Source organism: Sciurus carolinensis, chromosome 6 (assembly GCF_902686445.1).
Source record: "Sciurus carolinensis chromosome 6, mSciCar1.2, whole genome shotgun sequence".
Lineage (NCBI taxonomy): Eukaryota > Metazoa > Chordata > Mammalia > Rodentia > Sciuridae > Sciurus > Sciurus carolinensis.
The window spans coordinates 50,763,638-50,787,196 of NC_062218.1; the positions used below are offsets into that span (position 1 = coordinate 50,763,638).

Below are 23,559 nucleotides of genomic sequence, written 5' to 3' on the forward strand. Positions count from 1 at the left end.
TAGATACCTGTTAGATTTTAGAGTAATACAGGGCAAAACTTCAACAAAGCACCAAGAATTTTTTGAGTTTATAATTGAGAGCTAAAAATGCCTGGAAAATTTAAAATTATCATCTGTCAATTTGAAATGTAAATGTAGCCAAATCTGAAATCATGGTCTACAGTAGGAAATAGGAAGGGGATCCTGTTTAATGGAGTTGAGGTACAAGATTAATAGTTTAAGGAAGGTAATGTGTATGGGGAAACAGTATTTTGAAGAACAATTTTGTTAGTTAAAGCTGCTCCTATTATTTTGGTAATCCAAGGTGTAGATAAGCTTCCTTTTAATAATATGTTTACTATAAAGCCAGGGTGATCTTCAATTACCAAATTAATTTCCCACATAAAGCATAAGCTCTTAGTTTGAGCTAGTTGCTATAGCAAAGTAGTTCAGGGTACACTTAAAACTGCTACCTTTACCACTGAGCCACACCCCCAGCAATGTTTTGTATTTTTTTTAGAGACAGGGTCTCTTTAAGTTGCTGAAGGCCTTGCTAAGTTGCTGACACTGACTTTGAACTTGAGATCTTCCTGTCTTAGCCTCCCAAGCCGCTGGGATTACAGACATGTGCCACTGCTTCTGGTTGTTCCAACAATTATAACCTGTTTCCCCTCTCTATTAAAATAGATTAAGGTTTTTTTTTTTTCAGGGGTGACAAATTGAGGAATTAATAGGTGAGCAAATTGTTTAGAAGTAGCAAAATTACCTTGATTTCACACAAAAAGAAGCTCATTTTTTTATAAAACAGAATGCCTTTTCATATAAACCTGAATATTAAAAAACTGACATTAATTTCAGTTAAAATAAAAATCTAAAGTCACTGAAAGCAAGAAAATTTAAGGTACCAATAGTAACTCTAAGTACGATGTGTGAACCACAAAGGTATATGTTGAAAATAAAATAATTGGAACCTCAAAAAGATAAAAAGATCTTTTGAAAATTATACATACCATTTGGTTTTAGAAAAATGACCTAACAATTATGTGAAGACTTGTTTTCCAGTGGTGAGTGTTTCTTTGTATTGAGCGACTTTGGGATTTTCTGAAAGAGTCTTTGTGATTCTTTGAAATTTGTTTCAGTTCTAAGATTGTTTGGTTCTCTGAATTTATAATCTTTTTTATCTAGGTTAATTTGTATTAGCATCATTAATATTTTGACAGGTGGGCATGCGCCTGTCATTACAGCTACTTGAGAGACTGGGCCAGGTGTTTAAGGAGCCTAGGGCAACATTGCAAAACTTGTCTCCCCCAAAAAAATTATTTTTGAGATGCAAATTTTGCTTATAACTTAAATATGAATTTTAACTTAATCTTTTTTTTTTTTTAATATTTTTTTAGTTGTCAATGGATCTTTTATTTATTTATTTCTATGTGGTGCTGAGGATTAAACCCAGGGCCTTACATATGCCAGGCAAATGCTCTACCACTGAGCCACAACTCCAGCCCTTAACTTAATCTTTTAGAACAATTTTGGGTTCTTAGTAATATTGAGTAGAAGGTGCAGAGATTTCCCAAAGATATATGCCTATTACTTCCATATGTGGTGCATAACATCCCCTATTTTCAGCATCTCTCACTGAAGTAGTATATTAGTTATAATTAATTAACCTCTGAAGCACACATATTTATTACCTAAAGTCCATAATTTATATTAGGATTCACTCTTCATATGGTATACCCTCTATGGGTTTGAACAAATGTATAATGATATGTTTACATTATAATATCACACAGATTATGTTCATCACCCTTGAAATCTTTTGTGCTTCACCTTTTCATCTCTTCCCTCAGCCTTTTGCAATCACAGATTATTTTACTTTTTATGTAGTTTTACCTTTGCCAGAGTATCATTCGGTTAGAATCGTATAGTTCAGAACACTTTTTAGGTGGACTTTTCTCACTTTTGGATGTATATTTAAGTTTCCTCCATATCTTTTCATGAGTTGATAGTTTTTTTTTTTTTTTTTTTTTTTGTGGTGTACTGGATTAAACCCAGGTTCTTTCACCTGATGGACAAGCACTGAACTACATTTTCCTATTGTATTTTATTAATTGATTAGTTTATTTGTGGTACTAGGATCTAAACACAGGGGTGCTTTGCCACTAAGCTACATTTTCAACTTTTTTTTTTTGAGAAACGGTTTCACTCAGTTACCAAGGTTGACCTTAAGAGAGTGTTGTAGTTTTTTTGTTAATTTTCTTAAACTATCAGACTGTCTTTTGAGTGAGTGTATCGTTTTGAATTCCCACTAGCAATGAATTCGAGTTCTTCCTTGCCAGTGTTTGATATGGTCAATGTTTTGGATTTTGGCCATTTCAGCAGGTGTGTAGTGATATATTGTTATTTTAATTTGCTTTTGACATATTATGTGGAGTATTTTTTCATAGCTGTATATTTTCTTTGGTGAGTTGTCAAGGTCTTTGGCCCTTTTTTAAAAATCAGATTTTTAAAAAAAATTTTTTAGTTGTCAATGAATCTTTATTTTATTTATTCATTTATATGCGGTGCTGAGGATGGAACCCAGTGCCTTACACATGCTAGGCAAGTGCTCAGTCACTGAGCTACAACCCCAACCCTTTGTTTGTTTTTATTGTTGAGTTTTAAGAGTTCTTTATATATATTTTTTACTAACAGTCCTTTATCTAATGCGTCTTGTGCAAGTATTTTTTTCCCTACAATATGACTTGCCTTTTCATTTTATTAAGAGTTTTGTGGAGATTTTTTTTTTTTTTTTTTTTTTTTTTTTTTTTTTGTGGTGCTGGGGATTGAATCCAGGCCTTGTGCATGTGAAGCAAGCACTCTACCAACTGAGCTACATCCTCATTTTTAATGAAGTCCAGCTTATCAGTTCTTTATGGATTGTGGCTTTGGTGTTGTATCTAAAAAGTCATTGCCAAACCTCAGGCCATCTAAATTTTTCCTTTGTTTCATTCTAGGACTTTTTATAGTTTATCTTTACAGGATGTTTACTTTTTGGAGGGGTGCGTACTGGCGATTGAACCTGGGGCATTCTACCTCTGAGCTCTATCCCAACTCTTTTTAATTCTTATTTTGAGACAGGATATTGCTAAGTTGCTTAAGGCCTCACTAAGTTGCAGAGACTGGGTACGCTTATACTGTATTAAAGGAAAGAAGAACCCTTTGGTAGGAAGTTACTTAAGGAAAGAGAGACTTAAGATTACTAACTTAATCTTTTTAAAAGATCAAGTTAGCCTGGGGGTATAGGCTACTGGTAGAGTACTTGCCTAGGAGGCACAAGATTCTGGGTTCATTTTCTAGCACCAAGGTGGTGGTGGGGAAAAGGAGCTATGCACTGAACAGAAGAGATTTTGGCATAGCATGATGTGTATTCTTTTTGTATCATTCACAAGGAACTTTTTTTGGGTTCTAGGAAAAGGGTTCTGGAATAAGAATAAAAATACATAAACCTTATTATCAAAATCTCTGTAAGTTGTGTTTGTAACAGTGCTTATTTATGTTTCATTCTTTCACCTATCCATTTATTTTATTTCTTCAACAAATATTTTGACTCCGACTCTGTGCTAGTCACTTTATTAGATCCCCAAGATAACAGCTATGAACAAAGGTAGGGTTCTAAATGGGGAATAGAGGGTAATTTTACATCCTTTTTATTTAGTTGATATTTTGAGTACTTGTAATAGTTTGTTGGTATCTTACAGATACCTACATGTTAAGTATACATATAGTCTTACAGATACTGCTAAGACTAAAGAATTTTAGGAACCTAAAAGACGGTTTATAGTGACCCTCTTGAGCTCAAGCTGTATGCTTTACTTTAGAAAAAAAAAAAAAAAAGACAGAAAGAAAGAAAAGAAAAAAAAGAAAAGAAAAAAGTTAGTAATAGATGTTACAGGTCTTTGGGAATGTCCCTCACTGACCGTAAATAAATACCAACTGAGAAACATTGGCAATTTGAATACAAGTTGCTTTGAGATGGATCTTGTACCCAGTAAGGCTTCTGCTTGACACTTTCTGGTCATTTGACGTACAATATGTTTGTCATGGTTAAGTGGAGGCAAATTTATATTTAAGCCTTGTTTTAAAGAAATACTGATAAAGAAATTCCTAAAATAACTGTACCTTTTTGGCTATCATTAAGCTGTTTTAAAATTTTTAGAAATATTTAAAGCATACAGAAAAGTAAAGAAAAAGAGGAACTTTCATATAGCTGTCTCCTAGATTTGTCAACGTTCTATTTTTACCTTATCACTTGCTCTGAGCTGTTTTAAATTTCAAAGTAATTTAAAACGGTCTCGTGATGTTATATTGTTAAACTCTTCAATATTAATCTGTGATGAGGTAGGCTTTTTTTGCTTTGCACTTATTAACTAAATTTTAATCATGTAACTATTTTGCTGTTTTACATATATGTATACACATACACACATATATGTATGTATGTATGTATGTATGGTGTTGAAGAGGGAAGAAGGAGAGAGCATAGTGTTTAGAAGTCATTATGGTGATAAAGGTGGGGAGTTTTCTTGGTAACTGGTCTCAGCTCTGAGAGCAGTCGCTGCTGCTTTCATGGAACTTGAGTAAATACAATCAAGTGTTATTTAAAATTTTCCAGGTAATGGAGATATTAGACTGAAGATACCTTTTTTAAAAGAACCAAAGCAGTAAGAATTACTAAGCTGTGTGGGCTGAACTACTACTGAAGAACTGTATTCATATAGTGATGATTAGCAGATAGTGAAGTAGAACTTGTTAACCAGAGAAACAAGTCAAATAGTTAAGCTTCCTGATAGTATAACCCTATAGTTCATCACATTTTCTTTGCCTGGGCTCCAGATGGAAAATTATTTGATGTTGGATTGTTTCACACTATATACTTGTGTGATAAAACTGGGTCATTAAATATATATTACTTATCAGACAATGTCTTAGAAACTGGGGCTTGAAATTAAAAAGAAAAGTAAAGCCTTTCACTCAAGTTGCTAACAGTCTGATGCAGAATCACATGATAAGACTTATAGAATGTGTCATAAGTTTGTATAGCAGTGTAGGGTGTGGGAAAGCCTAACTCTGTGAGTGGGACATTGATTGAAGAACTGAGGCTTGATGAATTAGTAGTGCTCCAAGAAGACAAGGTGAGAGGAAGAGAGTTACAGGCAAAAGGAATCTCCTACGCCTCAAAGTGTAGAGTACAGTGTGCAATGTCAATAGGATTTTGCCTGAGATGGTACTCAGAGCTGATACAGAAAAGTTGAACATCAGACCAAATTTGTGCTTGCAAGGTAAGAGACTAGATCTCAAGAAACAACAGTTCTAAAGTTCATTTGGAAGAATTAAAGATATAGATTAACCAAAGCAGTTCAAAGCAAAAAAGCAATGCTGTGGAAGCACCACAATCCCCAACTTCAAATTATACTACAGTTTTACTAACAAAAATTGGCATAGTATTGGCATAAAACCAGAGATATAGACCAGTGCAACACATGGAAGACAGAAACAATCCCAAACAGTCATCTGATTCTTGACAAAGGTTTTAAAAATATATGTTGGAAGCCAGGTGCCATGGTGCATGCCTGTAATCCCAGCAGCTCAGGAGGCTGAGGCAGGAGGATCTCTAGTTCAAATCCAGCCTCAGCAATGGCAAGGTGCTAAAGCAACTCAGTGAGATTCTTTCTCTAAATAAAATACAGAATAAGACTGGGGATGTGGCTCAGTGGTTGTGTGTCCCTGAGTTCAAACCCTGGTATCAAAAAAAAAGAAAAGAAAAATATATATATGTATGTATATATATTATGTTGGAGAAAAGATAACTTTTTAACAAAAAGTGCTGGGAAAACTGGATGTCCTTATGTAAAAGACTAGATCTAGGTTCCTATCTTTCACTTGAACAGAAGTAAACTCAGAATGGGTCAAAGACCTAGGTATCAGACCAGAACTTTGCAACTCATTGAAGAAAATGTAGGGTCAATACTCCAGCATACAGGTGCAGATAACAACTTCCTTAATAGGACTCCTGAAACTCGGGAAATAATGCCAAGAATTAATAAATGGCTTGGCATTGAATAAAACACTATAGCAGAGTAAAGGGAATAAATATAAAAAGAAAACCTACAGAATGGGAGAAAATTTTTGCCAGCTACTCTTCTTACAGAGGATTAATGTCTTGAACATATAAAGAACTCAAAAACTTACCACCAAAAGCCAAATAACCCCATCTATAAATGGGCAAATGAACGAAACACACTTCTCAAAAGAACAAATACAAATGGCCTACAAATACTTGAAAGCATATTCAACATCTTTAGCAATTAGGGAACTACAAGTCAAAACTATGCTGAGATTTCATTTCACCCCCATTAGAATGGCAACCACCAAGAACACAAATAATTGCTGGAGAGGATGCTGGAGAAAATTAATACTTATAAAACATTTTGGGATTGTAAATTTAGTACGACCACTTTGGAATCAGTATGGCATTTCCTCTAAAGAATAGGAATTACCCAGCTGTATTTCTCCTCAGTGTTTATCCTAAAGAATTGAAGCCAGCATACTGTAGTGGTACTTGCATACCCATGGATATAGCAGCACAGTTCACCATGGCCAAATTATGGAACTAGCCTAGGTGTCTATAAATGGATGAATAGGTAAAGAAAATATGGCATATATACACAGTGGAATTTTTTTCAGCCATAATGAAGAATAAAATTATTTCAGAACATTGTTAATAAGCACAATAAGCCAAACTTAGAATGTCAAGGGTCATATGTTTTCTCTCATGTGGAAGCTAGAAAAGGGGGGAGGAGGTGTGTGTGTGTGTGTGTGTGTGTGTGTGTGTGTGAATCTCATGAAAATAGAAGGGAGTTCAGGAGAGTAAAGAATCTAGGTGGAGGTGGGGGGCGGTGGGAGGAAGGAATTGGGGAATGAAACTGGCCAAATTATTTTGTTATGTTGTGTGCATGTATGAATATGTAACAATGAATTCCACTCATATAGAATTATAATGCACCAATAAAAAATTAGAAAAAACCATTTGTTGTTAGAATAGTCATTTTGCTTTTATCACACTTAAGGGTAAAAATAGTGACTTAAAGACATTTAATTTTTTTGTCCAATTTTCTTTTTTGTAGGGCGGGTACCAGGGATCGAATTCAGGGGCACTCAACCACTGAGTCACATCCCTAGCCCTATTTTGTATTTTATTTAGAGACAGGGTCTCACTGAGTTGTTCAGGGCCTCCCTATGTGCCTGAGGCTGGCTTTGAACTTGCAATCCTCCTGTCTCAGCCTCCCAAGCTTCTGGGATTACAGGCCTGAGCCACCATGCCCGACCTGTCCAGTTTTCTACATGGTTATTAAATATGTTTTTACAAATACTTTTCAGGAAAATGACAAAGGTGGTTAGATTACATTTGGCTATGTCTTTTAAAACCTTTTCATTCAAACTAGTATTTATTTCTTTCCTTTACCTCCTCCTCGTGTTTTCAAGAAACAAAGGCAGTTAACTGGTAGTGTCTTACCTTCTGCATTTGTTGATTATGTATCTTTTTGATTAGGGTCACACTATAGCAGATTTTGGCATCTATATTTTGACAATTCGTTGTGTCAGTCTTAAAGATAAATAATGTGACTTTGATTTAGAACATCTTGTGCTAACTTTTCTTAAGGAAAAATTGTGAGGACAGTGGTCCTGAAGCTAAAAATGTTAAGAATATTTGAAATGCTAAAAGAAATAGAACTTTTTTTTTTTTAACATCTGTTTGCTTCTCAGTTAAAGTCACTAAACAGTGGGTGGCACTGTTTCTTCTTGTTTAGAAGTAGAAAATACAAGTATCTGAGTTTTGCATGAACCAGTGCCTAAAGTGGTTTATTAAATAGCTTATTTGCATATTGTCTCACTGAATATTCTTTTCCTCCTCCACATTTTTTAGAAAAAAATGTAGAAAGAATATTTTTATTCCTACTTGCTTGCTTCATTACTTTTTTTCATCTGAGCTTTCTATACATATATATCAGTTGATATTTTCTGGATCAGGTAGAAGTTTACGCAGAACTTGTAGATACATGATAATTGGCAGGGGTTTCTTCTTTATACCAGTTTCTTTATTGTCTCATATAGTTGAGTTGAAAGATGTTAAAGAAAAAATTATTCAAATACTTGTTAAAGATGGTTGAGGGAAACTTTATGTCAATGGGGTTTTGCAACAGGAAAAGGAGAGATTGTGTGCACCTCTGTAAATTTTATTTGTTTTGTTTTTGAAATGGGGTTTTGCTCTGTTGCCCAGGTTGGACTTAAACTCATGATCCTCCTGCCTCAGTCTCTCAAATAGCTGAGATTATAGGTGTGCACCATCATTCCTACCTGGGTACAATTCTAAATACAAAAAAAAAAAAAAAAAAAAGATGGGAATTCATAGCCAAGTAGCAGGGGTGTGAGATGGTAGAAGAGTTAGTGAATATAAAATTACTAAGAGGAAACCTTAGAGGTGAGGGCAAGTTACTGGCTAAACGAGTCTAACAGGATTCTTGCTGAAGGCAGGCCAGGAGATCAGATATCCTCTAGAGAGTTGTGAAGGTGTGGAACCTGATTAGATATTGGGAGTGATTAGATGTCCAGGGAAGGATTTTGGCCATATACATTTAGTGAGATTCTTGCTAAAATTGGATGTTGCAAAAACAGGGAAGTCTAAAATTTTCAAGTCAAGTTAGGAAGAGGATGTAGAAGATTTAGTGCTCTTGCTTCTTCATGCTAATCATCCCTATTTGTTTAGAAGTTCTTTGTAGTTAGCTTAAAAAAAAAAATCTTGAAATGGAGCCTTAATAGAGGCCTGATGTTCTTACCTTTGTGTTTTGCTTCTGGAATATAAAACAAAAAATATTACTGTTTTTTTTGGTACTGGGGATTTAACCCAGGGGTACTTAACCACTGAGTTACATCTCCCACCCTTTTTATCTTTTCATTTTGAACAGGGCCACACTAAGTTGTACAGAGAAGTTAAGATTAAGCAGTAGTTTGAAGGAGGAGATGCAAAGGATGACTGTAAAATTAACTCAGGTTGTCATTTTGTTGTAAGTCAGAAGCTGGTTCATAGTATGATTTTTTTTTTTTTTTTGGTCTTGAAATTTGGATATGACATCCTTTGAGTTTTATTTACTACATAAAGACAAAGTACAAAACCAGGCATGGAGTTGTATGCCTATAATCCCAGCAACTTGGGAGACTGAGGCAGGAGGATTTTAAGTTTGAAGCCAGCTTCAGCAATTTAGTGAGATTGTATTTAAAAATAAAAAGGGCTTGGAATATAGCTCAGTGGTAGAGTGCCCCTGGGTTCAGTCCCCAGTACAACCACGTCTTACACAGTAAGTATATTAAAGATTATAAAATGATGGGTTTTCTAATTTCTGGACATGTACTTTAGCCTTTTATTTTCTGAAAGAATTTTACTTACTATGAAAGATACTCATTAATTATATGGTTTACTAAAGTTATAAGTTCATACATTTTATGAAGTAAAGCATTTTTTTCTTTAGATTATTTCTTCACATTTTGTGAAATAAAGCTTTTTTTTGTCTTCTTCAGATTGTTTCTTTTCTGATGAAATTGAATGTTAGCTTCTTGTTATAAGATTACTTCCAGAGAAGATGTCACTTTCAGATTAACTTTTTTTATTGGTTCACAATATTTATACATAATAGTGGGATTCATTATAATAGATTCATTCATGTACATTATGTAATTTGGTTGGTTTCATTTTCTTGTAACTCCCCTTTTCCTTCCCTCCTCCCTCTGCCTGTTTTTCTTCTACCCTACTGGTCTTTCTATTTTCATGAGAACCTTTTTTATTTATTTATTTATTTTTTTCTCCTCTACCTTCTGTATATGAAAGGAAAACATATGATCCTTGACTTTGAGTCTGACGTAGCATGATGTTCTCTAGTACTATCCATTTACCAGCAAATGGCATAATTACATTCTTCTTTATGGCTGAATAAAACTTCTTTGTTAGATATACCACATTTTCTTTATCACAAATACCTTGGCTGGTTCCATTATTTGACTGTTGTGAATTGTGCTGCTATAAATATGGGGACGCATGTATCACTGTGGTATGCTGACTTCATTTCCTTTACATAAATACGAAGGAGTGGAATAGGTGGTTCACATGATGGTTCCATTCCTAGTCTTTTGATTGTACTCATTTCCATAGTGGTTCTAGTAATGTATAATCCTACTAACATTGCCTAAGTGTTCCTTTTCCCCTGCATCCTTGTCGGCATTTTTTGTTAGTATTGGTATTAGTGTTAGTTTTAGTGTTAGTATTCTCATGATGGATGGCCATTCTAACTGGAGTGTGTTAAGATCTCAGTGTAGTTTTGATTTGCATTTCCCTGATTCCTGAAGATGTTGATCATTTTTTTTCATTTATGTTGGCCATCTGTATTTCTTTTGAGAAATGCCTGTTAGTTCATTTGCCCATTCATTGATTAGGTTATTATTAGTATTACTTTCTTTTTTTGGTGTTAGGCTTTGTGGTTCTTTCTATATTCTGAATATTAAGCCTGCATCAGAAGAGTAGCATTGAAAGATTTTTCTCCCATTCTGTAGAATCTATCTACACACTCTTGTTTCCTTTATCACATAGAAGCTTTTTAATTGGATGCCATCCCATTTACTAATTCTTGTTTTTATTTCCTGAACTTCAGGAGTCTTAAGAAGAAAGTCATTGCCTGCACCTGTTTGTTGGAATGTTGACCATGTTGACCCTGTTTTCTTACAGCAGTTGCAAAATTTGTAGACTAACTTTTTATGATATTGCTGCTTAAGCTACAAAACTATGATGTTTGGGCTATAATGAAGCATTTAGATTTAAATAATTTGATCTTATTCTTTGAAATATGAGAATATGCAAAAATGACTTGAGAAGTAGTTATTGACTCTGTTATCGAGTACATCCACAAAAGAGGGCCAAGGCCTATTCCTGACTGATTTAGTTGGTGAAGATACAAAGGGCCACTTGCATTTTTAAATATTTTATTAGACAATTGCAGTTATACATAGTGGTTGGGTTCATCCTGACAGAATCATACATACATGGAATTTGATTTCATTTCATTCTCCTCCCCCTTTCCCTTCCCACCTCCTTCCCCCATTCTTCTTCCTCTCTACTGATTTTCCTTTAACTCATCTATTTATTTATTTTCGATTGGTTATTTCTACTTATGCATAAAATTGAAATTCCCTGTGGTATATTTACATATGCACATAGCATGAATTTTTAGAATTAATTTTGCATTTCCTACCCTTTCTTGTCCCTCTTCCTTCCCTCTTGATCGTCTTCTCTGATCTTCCCTATATCTTTATGATATCTGATCCTCCCCTCATTCTTTCCTTTATTTTGCTCTAGCTTCCACATATGAGAGAAAATATTCAACCCTTGGTTTTCTGAGACTGACTTATTTAACTTAGCGTGATGTTCTCCATTTCCATCCTTTTATAAGCACGTGCTATAATTTCATTCTTTATGACTGAGTAAAACTCCATTGTGCATATATACCACAGTTTCTTAATGCATTCATCTATTGCTGAGCATCTGGGTTGACTCCATAATTTGGCTATTGTGAATTGTGCTGCTGTAAACATTGAGGTGGCAGTATTGCTATAGTATGCTAATTTTAGTTTTTTTAGATAAGTACCAAGGAATACTTATCTATTCCTTTGTCAGTACCATAGCTGGGAGCACTCATACATCAGTTTTTTGAGGAATCTCCATACTGCTTTCCAGAGTGATGTTCTAGTCTGCATTCCAGAGGGCCACTTGTTAAAAAATTTTTTTATTTGTTCTTTTTAGTTATACATGAGAGTGGAATGAATTTTAACATATCATCATACATGGAGTATAACTTCCCATTTTTGGGGTTCTACATGATGTGGAGTTAAACTGGTCGTGTATTCATATATGAACATGGGAAAGTTATGTCTGATTGATTCTACTGTCCCATTCCCATCCCCCTCTCTTATCCCACTCCCTCTTGCCCAGTCAGGTGAACCACCAATCTGCACATCAGAGAGAACGTTCGTCCTTTGGTTTTTTGGGATTGGCTTATTTCACTTAGCTTGATAGTCTCCAGATCCATCCATTTACCAGCAAAAGTCATAAAGTCATTCTTTTTTATGGCTAAGTAATACTCCATTGTTTATATGTATCACACTTTCTTTATCTGTTCACCTGTGAGGAGCACCTAGGTTAGTTCCATAGCTTGGCTACTGTGAATTGAGCTGCTATGAACATTGATGTGGCCACATCACTATAGTATGCTCATTTTAAGTCCTTGGATAACTAGGTCAAATGGTGGTTCCATTCCAGGTTTTCTGAGGAATCTCCATACTGCTTTCCAGAGTGATGGCACCCATTTGGGTCCCACCAGCAATGTATGAGTGTACCCTTTCCCCCCACATTCTCGCCAATGTTTATTATTATATTCTTGATAATTGCCATTCTGATTGGAGTGAGATGAAATCTCAGTGTAGTTTTAATTTGGATTTCTCTAATTGCTAATGATGTTGAACTTTTTTCTTATATTTGTTGACCATTCATATTTTTATTATTATTTTTTGTTGTTGTTGGAACTAGTTCCCATGTTTTTTTTATTGTAAACAAATGGGATACATGTTGTTTCTCTATTTGTACATGGAGTCAAGGCATACCATTTGTGTAATCATAAATTTACATAGGGTAATGTTGTTTGATTCATTCTGTTATTTTTTTCCCCTTCCCCCCCACCCGTCCCACCCCTCTTTTCCCTCTATACAGTCCTTCCTTCCTCCATTCTTACCACCCTCCTTAACCCTAAACCTAAACCTAACCCTAACCCTAACGCTAACCCCTCCCACCCTCCATTATATGTCCTCATCCGCTTATCAGCGAGATCATTCATCCTTTAGTTTTTTGAGATTGGCTTATCTCACTTAGCATGATATTCTATAATTTCATCCATTTGCCTGCAAATGCCATAATTTTATCATTCTTTATGGTGGAGTAATATTCCATTGTATATATATGCCACAGTTTCTTTATCCATGTTTCTTTATGGTGAATTGAGCATCAATGAACATTGATATGGCTGTATCTCTGTAGTATGCTGATTTTAAGTCCTTTGGGTATAGGCCAAGGAGTGGGATAGCTGGGTCAAATGGTGGTTCCATTCCAAGCTTTCTGAGGAATCTCCATACTGCTTTCCAGAGTGGCTGCACTAATTTGCAACCCCCCCAGCAATGTATGAGTGTACCTTTTTCCCCACATCCTCTCCAACACCTATTATTGCTTGTGTTCTTGATAATCGCCATTCTAATTGGGATGAGATGGAATCTTAGGGTAGTTTTGATTTGCATTTCTCTTATTACTAGAGATGTTGAACATTTTTTCATATATCTGTTGATTGCTTGTAGGTCTTCTTCTGTGAAGTGTCTGTTCATTTCCTTAGCCCATTTGTTGATTGGATTATTTGCATTCTTGGTGTAGTTTTTTGAGTTCTTTATAGATTCTGGAAATTAGTGCTCTATCTGAAGTATGAGTGGCAAAGATATTCTCCCACTCTGTAGGCCCTCTCTTCACATTACTGATAGTTTCCTTTGCTGAGAGAAAGTTATTTAGTTTGAATCTATCCCAGTTGTTGATTCTTGCTTTTATTTCTTGTGCTATGGGAGTCCTGTTAAGGAAGTCTGATCCTAAGCCAACAAGTTGAAGATTTGGACCTACTTTTTCTTCTATAAGATGCAGGGTCTCTGGTCTGATTCCGAGGTCCTTGATCCATTTTGAGTTGAGTTTTGTGCATGGTGAGAGATAAGGGTTTACTTTCATTCTGTTGCATATGGTTTTCCAGTTTTCCCAGCACCATTTGTTGAAGAGGCTATCTTTTCTCCACTGCATATTTTTGGCCCCTTTGTCTAGTATGAGAAAATTGTATTTATTTGGGTTTGTGTCCATGTCCTCTATTCTGTACCATTAATCTACCTGTCTATTTTGGTACCAATACCATGCCGTTTTTGTTACTGTTGCTTTGTAATAGAGTTGAATCATATTATTTTTTGAAATGTCTGTTCAGTTCCTTTGTCTATTTATTGATTGGGTTATTTGTTTTTTGTTTTTGTTTTTGTGTTAAGTTTCATTGAGTTCTTCATATGTCCTGGAGATTAATGCTCCATCTGAGGTACAGATGGCAAAGATTTTCTCCCATTCTGTAGGCTCTCTCTTCATGTTCTTGATTGTTTACTTTGCAGTGAAGAAGCCTTTTAGTTTGATACCTTACCATTCATTGATTCTTGATTGTTATGCTTGTGCTTTAGGGGTTTTGTTGAGATGTACAGTTCCTGAGCTGACATAATGGACATTTGGGCCTATTTTTCCTTCTAGTAGGTGCAAGATCAGAGGGCCACTTTGGGATTCAGATAGTTTATTACTTAATTGACATAAAAAGGAAGTTAGTGGAAGGTACCAGCTTCGCTTTACACACTAGAAAGAATGACCCTGCAACAATAGGGTATGTATGATTAAGTGCAAGTTGTGGGATACGCCATTACTGAGAAGCAGTTTTATAATCTGCAGTTCTTTTTCAAGAGAAATGGGACCGAAACCTTTATACCTCTTCAGAACCTGAGAATCGATAAGAAGCTGTCTCAAGACAGCGTAACTGAGTTTTTGCCAGTTTTTTTGAAAACCCTACATCCTCTTGTGTTCTAGGGAATCAAAAGATGTGTTCCAAGATTCAGAGTAGCTGAGGTGAAAGGCTCTGTGTCTCCTATGTGGATGTGTGCAAAGTTACCAAGGGACTATGGGGAATCTGTTTCCCTAAACCTGTAAGCACAGGCCAAAAAAAAGTCTAATTTGATATATGCCTTTAATACAAGCTACTTGGGAGACTGAGATGGGAGGATTCCAAGTTCAAGGGTAACAAGGTGAGACCTTGTCCCAAAAATAAACAAAAACTGAATTAAAATAATACAAGGAAAGTTGATTTTTTTTCTATTTTTTATGGTGACAGGATTTCCTCTCTGACTGGTTTCTGATTCCTAGCCTATAAATAATATTTAATGAATCAAAGTGATATACTTTAATAGTCTTGAATAAGAAAAAATATTTCGAAGTACACTAATGATCACTAGCCAAATACTCTTTTTTATATATATATATTTTAAACTAAGTGACTTTGTAGGTTCAACTGTATTGCTCTGAGACCTTGTGGGAAGAACTGAAGATATCATATTGTTTCTGCTTCACACTGTGAGACAGGTTTATTTACTACATTATTGTTGTTGTGAGAGTCAGATTTTTAAATAGTGGTGCACATTAGGAATGCACCTTGAGAAGCCATGTGGTTTGTATGTTCCTGGGTTTAAATATCACAAAGCTCTTTGGATAGAACTGGAACATAAAAAGTTTGACTACTTCGTATGATATAGTATATTGATTTATCTGATATAATTAGTGGACAGTCTGTAACTTGTTTTTTAAACTGAGGTTGCAAACCCACTATGGGGGGGTGGGTAAAAATAGAAAATATCTAACTGCAGTGCAGATATTAGGTTAAGTATTGTTTCAAGAAACTAGTATTTTCAGGGTGTGTGTGTGTGTGTGTGTGTATGTGTGTTTAGAGCAACAGCCAGTGTAATTTATGCTTTCTGCTATGCATTGTGACTAAAACATATTTGAAACATTGCCAGAGATACTCTATTTTAAATCTCATTGAAAATGTGTTTTATGGTAAAACAAAAATGCATTATTTTGTAGTTCTAATTTATTATTATTCTAAATCTACAATATGTCATGAACTCTTTTGTTGCTTTTTTTTTGTAGTTAGCTTCTGGAATTTATAATTTTGCCTGCTCTCTGTGGAATCATCATACAGATACATTCCTGCAACAGATTTCTTCTGGCAGTGAAGCTGCAATTCTAAGTTCACTTGAACGAACTCTGCTATCATTAAAAGGTACCAGTAATCTTGATATATTTCTTTTTGAAGTGGTAAACCTCAGAACAGTCACCAAATAGTTCCTGTGAGTAGATTTTCTGTTCTAGATTGCTCTGATAGAAATAGTTTTAATTTCTTTCTAAGAGACAGTTTAATTTCTTTCTAAGGGCTTATTGGTCATTTTTATTTTGTGAGAAAAAGTCCTCCTCTTAGTGTTCCTTAAGTTTGAAAGTACCACCAGTTGAGGTAGATAGTTTTTTAAATTCGTATTACTGTGGCCTCATGCCCCTGAATATATTCCTTTCTTGGGCCTCCACTATTTGTTTCTACTTTACTATTCTCATTCTTGGCCCCTATACTTCTCATTTTCCTGCTAACTTTTTTCTGAAGTCTTTGAGATTTGATTGATCTTAATCTTTTTTTTTTTTTTTTTTTTTTGTGGTACTGGGGATCGAACTCAGGGCCTTGTGCTTGCGAGGCAAGCACTCTACCAGCTGAGCTATCTCCCCAGCCTTTGATCTTTTTTTTTTTTTTTTATTGTGAACAAATGGGATACATGTTGTTTCTCTATTTGTACATGGCGTAAAGGCATACCATTTGTATAATCATAAATTTACATAGGGTAATGTTGTTTGATTCATTCTGTTATTTTTTTTCCCTTCCCCCCCACCCCTCCCACCCCTCCCACCCCTCCCACCCCTCTTTTCCCTCTATACAGTCCTTCCTTCCTCCATTCCCAGCCCTTGATCTTAATCTTGTAGCCATCCTTTCCCACAGAAACTTCATCTTTCATGGTTTTGTCTCAGGCTTACTTAGGTTTTTAGAAGTGCTTGAAGACTTATCAACCTGTGCCTTCCTAAATTTTTTTTTTTTTTTTTTTTTTTTTTACAGTACTGGGGATCGAACTCAGGGCCTTGTGCTTGCAAGGCAAGCACTCTAACAGCTGAGCTATCTCCCCAGCCCCTAAACTTTGCTTATATGCATTCCCTTAACATAAATTTCTATTTCATCTTCCCTGAGTTATTTATCTTTAAGAATATATTCCAAGATTCCTTTTCTTTTTAAAACACACACATTTGTTTCCTCATCTTTCTCTTCTAGTCTCTCTCCTGTTCTGATTAGTAAAACTTTTTTAGTTCTAGTTTTTGTTGTTTTTATCTCATGTAAACTGTGTTTCTCTCTTACTACAGCTTATTTGCAGTCTCAGTTTTACTTACAAGCTGTTTAATCATACTCACTCTCATACTTTTGAATCCCACCACACATTCTTGGCACTCCCCTAATGTATCACTTTTATTAACTAGACAAATTCCAAATTGTTGGCATGTTTTTGCAATTCCTGTGTACACATATGAAAATGATTTTAAGGGATTATTGACAAAAGCTATTCTATAAGTGAGCCAAGATGATGATGTCATCATTCTTTTTTTATTTTTTGGCAGTGGGGTGTTGGGATTAACAGGGATTGAACTCAAGGTATTTAACCACTGAACCACATCCCCAGCCCTTAAAATTTTTGAGACAGGATCTTGCCAAGTTGCTTAGGCCCTCATGAAGTTGCTGAGGCTGGCTTCGAACTTGAGATTCTCCTTTGTCAGCCTTCTTAGCCACTGGGATTACAGGCATGTGCCACAGTGCCCAACTATAGTCATCATCTGTAAGGAAAAAATGTAAAGGCCTAAGAGAATTTTACACAGAAAGAATCGAGAGAAATGGATGTAAGAGTGCAAATACAAAATGTTATAGTGTTATGTTTAACAATGAATTTTCAAGTGTTCTTTTTTTTTCTTGTCAGTAATTTTTTTTTAGTAATGTTTTATTTATTAAACTGGGTGTGAATACACAGTTTGTTACCTTATTTTTAACTCTTACACATAAAGGCCTCCTGTTTTAGAAATACGTTCTTTTTTTCATTTTTTCATTTAAATTTATTTTTACAGACTACATATTGATTCATTGTACACAAATGGGGTACAACTTTTCATTTCTGTGGTTGTACACAATGTAGATTCACACCATTCATGTAATCATACATGTACATAGGGTAATACTGTCCGTCTCATCTATCTTTCATTCTCCCTCCTGCCCTATTTTCCTCTACACCATCCAAAGTTCCTTCATTCTTCTCCCCTCCTCCCCAGTATGTATCATCATCCACTTATCGGAGAAAACATTCGGCCTTTGGTCTTTTTGGGTTTGGCCTATTTCACTTAATATGGTATTTTCCAAATTCATTCATTTACCAGCAAATGCCTTAATTTTATTCTTCTTTATGAGTAATATTCCATTGTGTATATATACCACAATTTCTTTATCCATTCATCAATTGAAGGGCATCTCAGTTGGTTCCACAATCTACCTATTGTAAATTGAGCAGCTGTAAACATTGATGTGGCTGCTTCACTTTAGTATGCTGATTTTAAGTCTTTTGGGTATAAACTGAGGAGTGGGATAGCCGGGTCAAATGGTGGGTCCATTCCAAGTTTTCTGAGGAATCTCCATACTGCTTTCCAGAGTGGCTGCACCAATTTGCAACTCCACCAGCAATGTAAGAGTGTGCCTTTTCCCCCACCACATCCACGCCAACACTTATTATTGCTTGTGTTCTTGATAATAGCCATTCTCATTGGAGTTAGATGAAATCTTAGGGTGATTTTAATTTGCATTTCTCTTAATTACTAGGGATAAGGAGCACTTTTTCATATATTTGTTGATCACCTGTATGTCTTCTTCTGTGAAGTGTCTGCCCGTTTCCTTAGCCCATTTATTAATTGGGTTCTTTGTGTTTTGGGTGTAAAATGGATCCTTGAGTTTTATATAGGGTGAGAGTTAGGGGTTTAATTTCATTTTACTCCTTATCAATTTCTAGTTTTCCCAGCACCATTTGTTGAACAGGCTATCTTTTCTCCATTGTATGTTTTTGGCACCTTCGTCTAGTATGAGATAACTGTACTTATGTGGGTATGTCTCTGTGTCTTCTGTGTCTTCTGTATCATTGGTCTACCTGTCTGTTTTGGTGCCAATACCATGCTGTTTTTGTTACTATTGCTCTATAGTAGAGTTGAAGTTCTGGTATTGTGATACCTCCTGCATCATTCTTCCTGCCCAGGATTTCTTTGGCTATTCTGGATCTTTTGTTCTTCCAGATGAATTTCATGATTGCTTTCTCTATTTCTATGAGGAATGTCATTGGGATTTTAATTGGAATTGTGTTAAATCTGTTTAGTGCCCTTTGGAAGTATGGCCATTTTGATAATATTAATTCTGCCTAACAACACAGAAGATCTTTCCATCTTCTGAGGTTTTTCTTCAATTTCTTTCTTTAATATTCTGTAGTTTTCATTGTAGAGATCTTTTACCTCTTTGGTTAGATTAATTGACAAGTATTTTATTTTTTTGAGGCTATTGTGAACAGAGTTGTTTTCCTCATTTCCCTTTCAGGTGATTCATCACTTATGAATAAAAATGCTTTAGATTTATTTGTGTTGATTTTATATCCTGCTATTTTGCTGAATTCATTTATTAGATCTAGAAGTTTTCTGGTGGAATTTTCTGGATCCTCTAAATATAGAATCATGTCATCTGCAAATAGTGACAGCTTGAGTTCTTCTATTCCTATTTGTATCCCTTTAATTTCTTTGGTCTGTCTAATTGCTCTGGCTAGTACTTCAAGTATGATGTTGAATAGAAGTGGTAAAAGAGGGCATCCCTGTTTTGTTCCAGTTTTTAAAGGAAATGCTTTTAGTTTTTCTCCATTCAGAATGATGTTGAGGGTTCTTTTGATGGTGTTATTTTTTTGCTTTGATTGCAAAGCCTAACTTCTGCCAAAAAAAAAAAAAAAATAGCTTTAAGTCTTATCTCTTTGCCTGTTTTATGCTTTTCAATCCCTATCTCAAGGTCTTAAATACATATTGGCTTTTTATTTATTTATTTATTTATTTATTTATTTATTTTTCATATTGGCTTTTTAAAGGCATCCTGTCTTGGAAAATCTTCTTGCAAATTTATGGCCTGAAATGAAGAAACACTTAAGATGAGAATTTTTGTTACATGTGATCTCTACCTGACTTTACACCTATGTATCTTTTAGACATGTGTGCATTCATTATTTCATTAACAACTTTATAGGTGCTTGGCACTAGTGAAATAGACATAATAAAAATAACCATACAAGTATGAGTAAATAACATCTGTGACCTGGGCCTTACAGTGTTTTGATAACTGTTTATATGGCCAGTAAAGACTTTGTTGAAAAAGTGATCTTTGAGCTAAAATCTTAAAGGACAAGTAAAAGTTAACCAGGCAATCAAAAGAGAAAAAAATGATCTTCCCAGTTAGCGTGTACTAAATTCCTGTGATGAGAAAGAGCATATCTAGAATAAGGAATTCAATTTAACCCTGTTTTCTCCTGTTATTTAGTAACTTCTGAGTAGTATATAATTGATTGTTTCAAGCAGAAGGAAGGTCTTATAGAGTCACATTTTAAACCTAATTTTAATACAGTGCCTTTACCTCATGAATACTAAAGAATAATTCTTCAGTAATATATATAACAATCCTTATTTTATAAAGTGACTTTAAATTTTGTCTCTTACTGTTATCTTCCTTATTGTTGCTGAATTGTGCTGTTTTACATATAATGTTGAATCTTTGATAACCCTACAAAGTAGGATATATTAACCACATTTTACAGATGAGGAAAATGAGATCCAGAAGAAAACTTTCTCAGTATAATATAGCTATAAGCAGTAGACTTGAATTATCTTATTTGTCTCTCAGTGTACACTGGTTTGTCAGAGTTACTCATAAAATGTGATGCTCACATTTGAGCACTATATTCTATTCCAGATTTGAAATGAGTATAATTTTTATATACCTTTTAGGAGACACTATAGTTCTATTAATGTAGTCTAATACTGAAGTTTTTTAGTCTGTATTAAAATTTATAGAGTAAACCTTACTTTCAAATAAGAATACTAATAGTTATATAAATTTATCTAAATTTTGTGTTGCAGCTATGATAAGTGACAATAACACTGCTTTTGTGATTCAGAACAACTAGACTTTCATTCCTTTTTACCCACTAAAACTACCCAAACAATCAGGGTTACCTTTCTTCATCTGTTAAATGAGAGAATAAAGCTAGATTAACCTTCAAACTTGATTAGGTGTTATGGTTCAGTCTTTATTATAATAGTGGTTTTAGATTAACATTATAATTATGATTTTAATGTGAAGAAATGAGATCCAAGTAAAACTTACCTTTACTTTCCAGTGCTGCGTAAGTTAACTGTTAATGGATTTGTTGAACCTCATAAGAATATGGAGGTGATGGTAAGTAGAAGTAATTATTTTCTTTATGGCTTTGGTAGAGTGGTCTTTTCTTAAATGTTTGAAAGCATAATTTTCTTATCTGTCATTCATTTAAAAGTTTTTATTAAGTGACCATCTAGTTTTTTACCATTCTGTGTATGTAGAGTGAACTTTTACACTTCTGGTCTGTTTTCACTGCATCACTGTCCTATTGTATAAAGGAGACTTTATAGGTCCTCTGTCTCAGAAATGATACCATGGTATATTGACAGTGTTAATTTGATTTTAAATGAAAATTAACTCCTGTAATTTGAATGCTATTATAATATTGGATTCATTGTAGACATTTATATTCTCAATATTTTTGTTTGTATTTAAAATGAATTTCTCCAACTGATCATAACATTAATACATGTTTTTTGATGTCAGTTTTCAAAAAATAAGTGTATGAGAGAAAAACATTGACAGACCCTTACAAGTTGTGATAAATGTTCATTGTTTGTATATAGCCATCTACTTTTTTACAAAAATGCATAGCTACATTTTTCCCCATAAGTGAAATGGTATTTGTTCTTATTCAGATTTCTGTTGGTTTTCTCAATGAGTTTACATCAGCTAAAATGTTATTTTCTGTGGATTGCCTTGGGTGCTGCACTAGAGGTGAGAGGAAAAATGCATCCCTTTCGGTCTTTAGGTTTCCCTAACAGATATTTGATCAGAGCCACAGTTTTTTGTTTTTAATATTTAATGGTTTCAATTTATTAGTAAGAGTTTGGTTAAAGCAATGTCTTTGTTCTTAAGAGAGTTTAAAACTCATTGTAATGTGATAACTAATTTGTTTTTATAAAAGATAACATTCATAATTTTAAAAAGTTTAAAAAAAGGTTACATTAAATAAAAACATTTTCAATTTTATTATCCAGAGCTCTTAAACTTTAGAAACATTCTTTGAGGCATCTTATGTCTATACTTTCAGGTGTACTTTTTTTCTTACTCAGTTTTATATAAATGGAACCATATTTACATGCTGCTTCCTTTTTTCTTTTTCAAGAAAATTTTTGACAAACTCAGTATATTATGGGTAGTTTCCCCAGGTCAGTTATATTTATGTCATATTTTTAAATGATAATATGATTCCAATCAGTGAACTAATTGTTTAAAAGATAAATTTTATGTACAGGATTCTTCTAATTTACTTGGCTAATTATTTATTGATAGATTTACAGGTTCTTTCAATTTTTAATTATTGATAAAACATATTGGAATGAACATTTGGGTACCTGTGAAGAGTATTTTTATACTTTAGGGTATTTTCCTGAAAATGGAAATGTTGGATTATAAAGTATACAGATTTATAATATTGATACAGCAAAAATAATCTGTTTTAGACAGTGACACATTTTAGTTGCCATAATATCAAAAGAAGATTTTCTAGAAACCAACTGAACATTTCACCCTGAATTCCCTAATTAGAATATAAGTTACATGAAAGCAAGGACTTTATTTTATTCACTGTGCACCTCAGAACTTGGAACAACTTCACTGTACAAGTGCTCAGTAATTACTTGTTGAATGAATGCATATATAATAAGCTAGAATCAATATGTCAGAAAGCTCAGTAATTATAGGTAGTAGTACTATCAAAATTATTAACTAAAATATTGACAAAATTTGTCATTTTTTTCTGTGAAAACAAATTGATTTGGATTATAATCCTCTAAGATGAAATAGTGGTTTTCATTGAATACAATTAGTATTTTGTGAGCTTTTAACTTTCTTGAGTCTGTCTTCTGTCTCAGATGTTAGTATATAAAAAAGATATTAGTATATATAAAAGTATATACAACTTTTCTCAGTTGTACATACCTTATTGTAGCATTTAAGGGACATAATCCAATTGGAAAGAGGATTAAATTTTAACAAATTAGGGACAGCTTTTCAGATGATATAAAAATAGCACAAAACTTAAAAGATGCTTAAGAAGCAAATATGTTGGTGGTGAGATTACGGGTTATGAGAAAGGCCCATTTTTTCAGTTTGATTCGAGGCCTTTTTCTGAGAGTATGGTCTTGGGTATTATCCTCACTGATACTCATTCTATTTTTGTAATGTGGAGATGAAATAATAGCACCTACCTCATTGGATGTTGTGAGATTTAAGGGAGATAATGATTTTTGTACTGAGGTTGGCAAATAATTATAATTTGTTATTTTGAGTTTTCTATATTGTATAACAGTTGAATTGGCTTATTTGGGCTACGGATTAG

At 34.2% G+C, this 23,559-nt stretch overlaps 1 protein-coding gene across 1 annotated transcript in view; it reads left to right on the top strand.

Moving 5' to 3' along the window:
* Ipo11 (importin 11) overlaps positions 1-23,559 on the top strand; it is a 210,397-nt gene that overhangs the window by 44,062 nt on the left and 142,776 nt on the right. The window contains exons 6-7 of the mRNA XM_047555967.1: positions 15,866-15,998; positions 21,256-21,314. Of these exons, the coding sequence (XP_047411923.1) occupies positions 15,866-15,998; positions 21,256-21,314 (192 nt within the window). The remainder of the gene's footprint in view (positions 1-15,865; positions 15,999-21,255; positions 21,315-23,559) is intronic.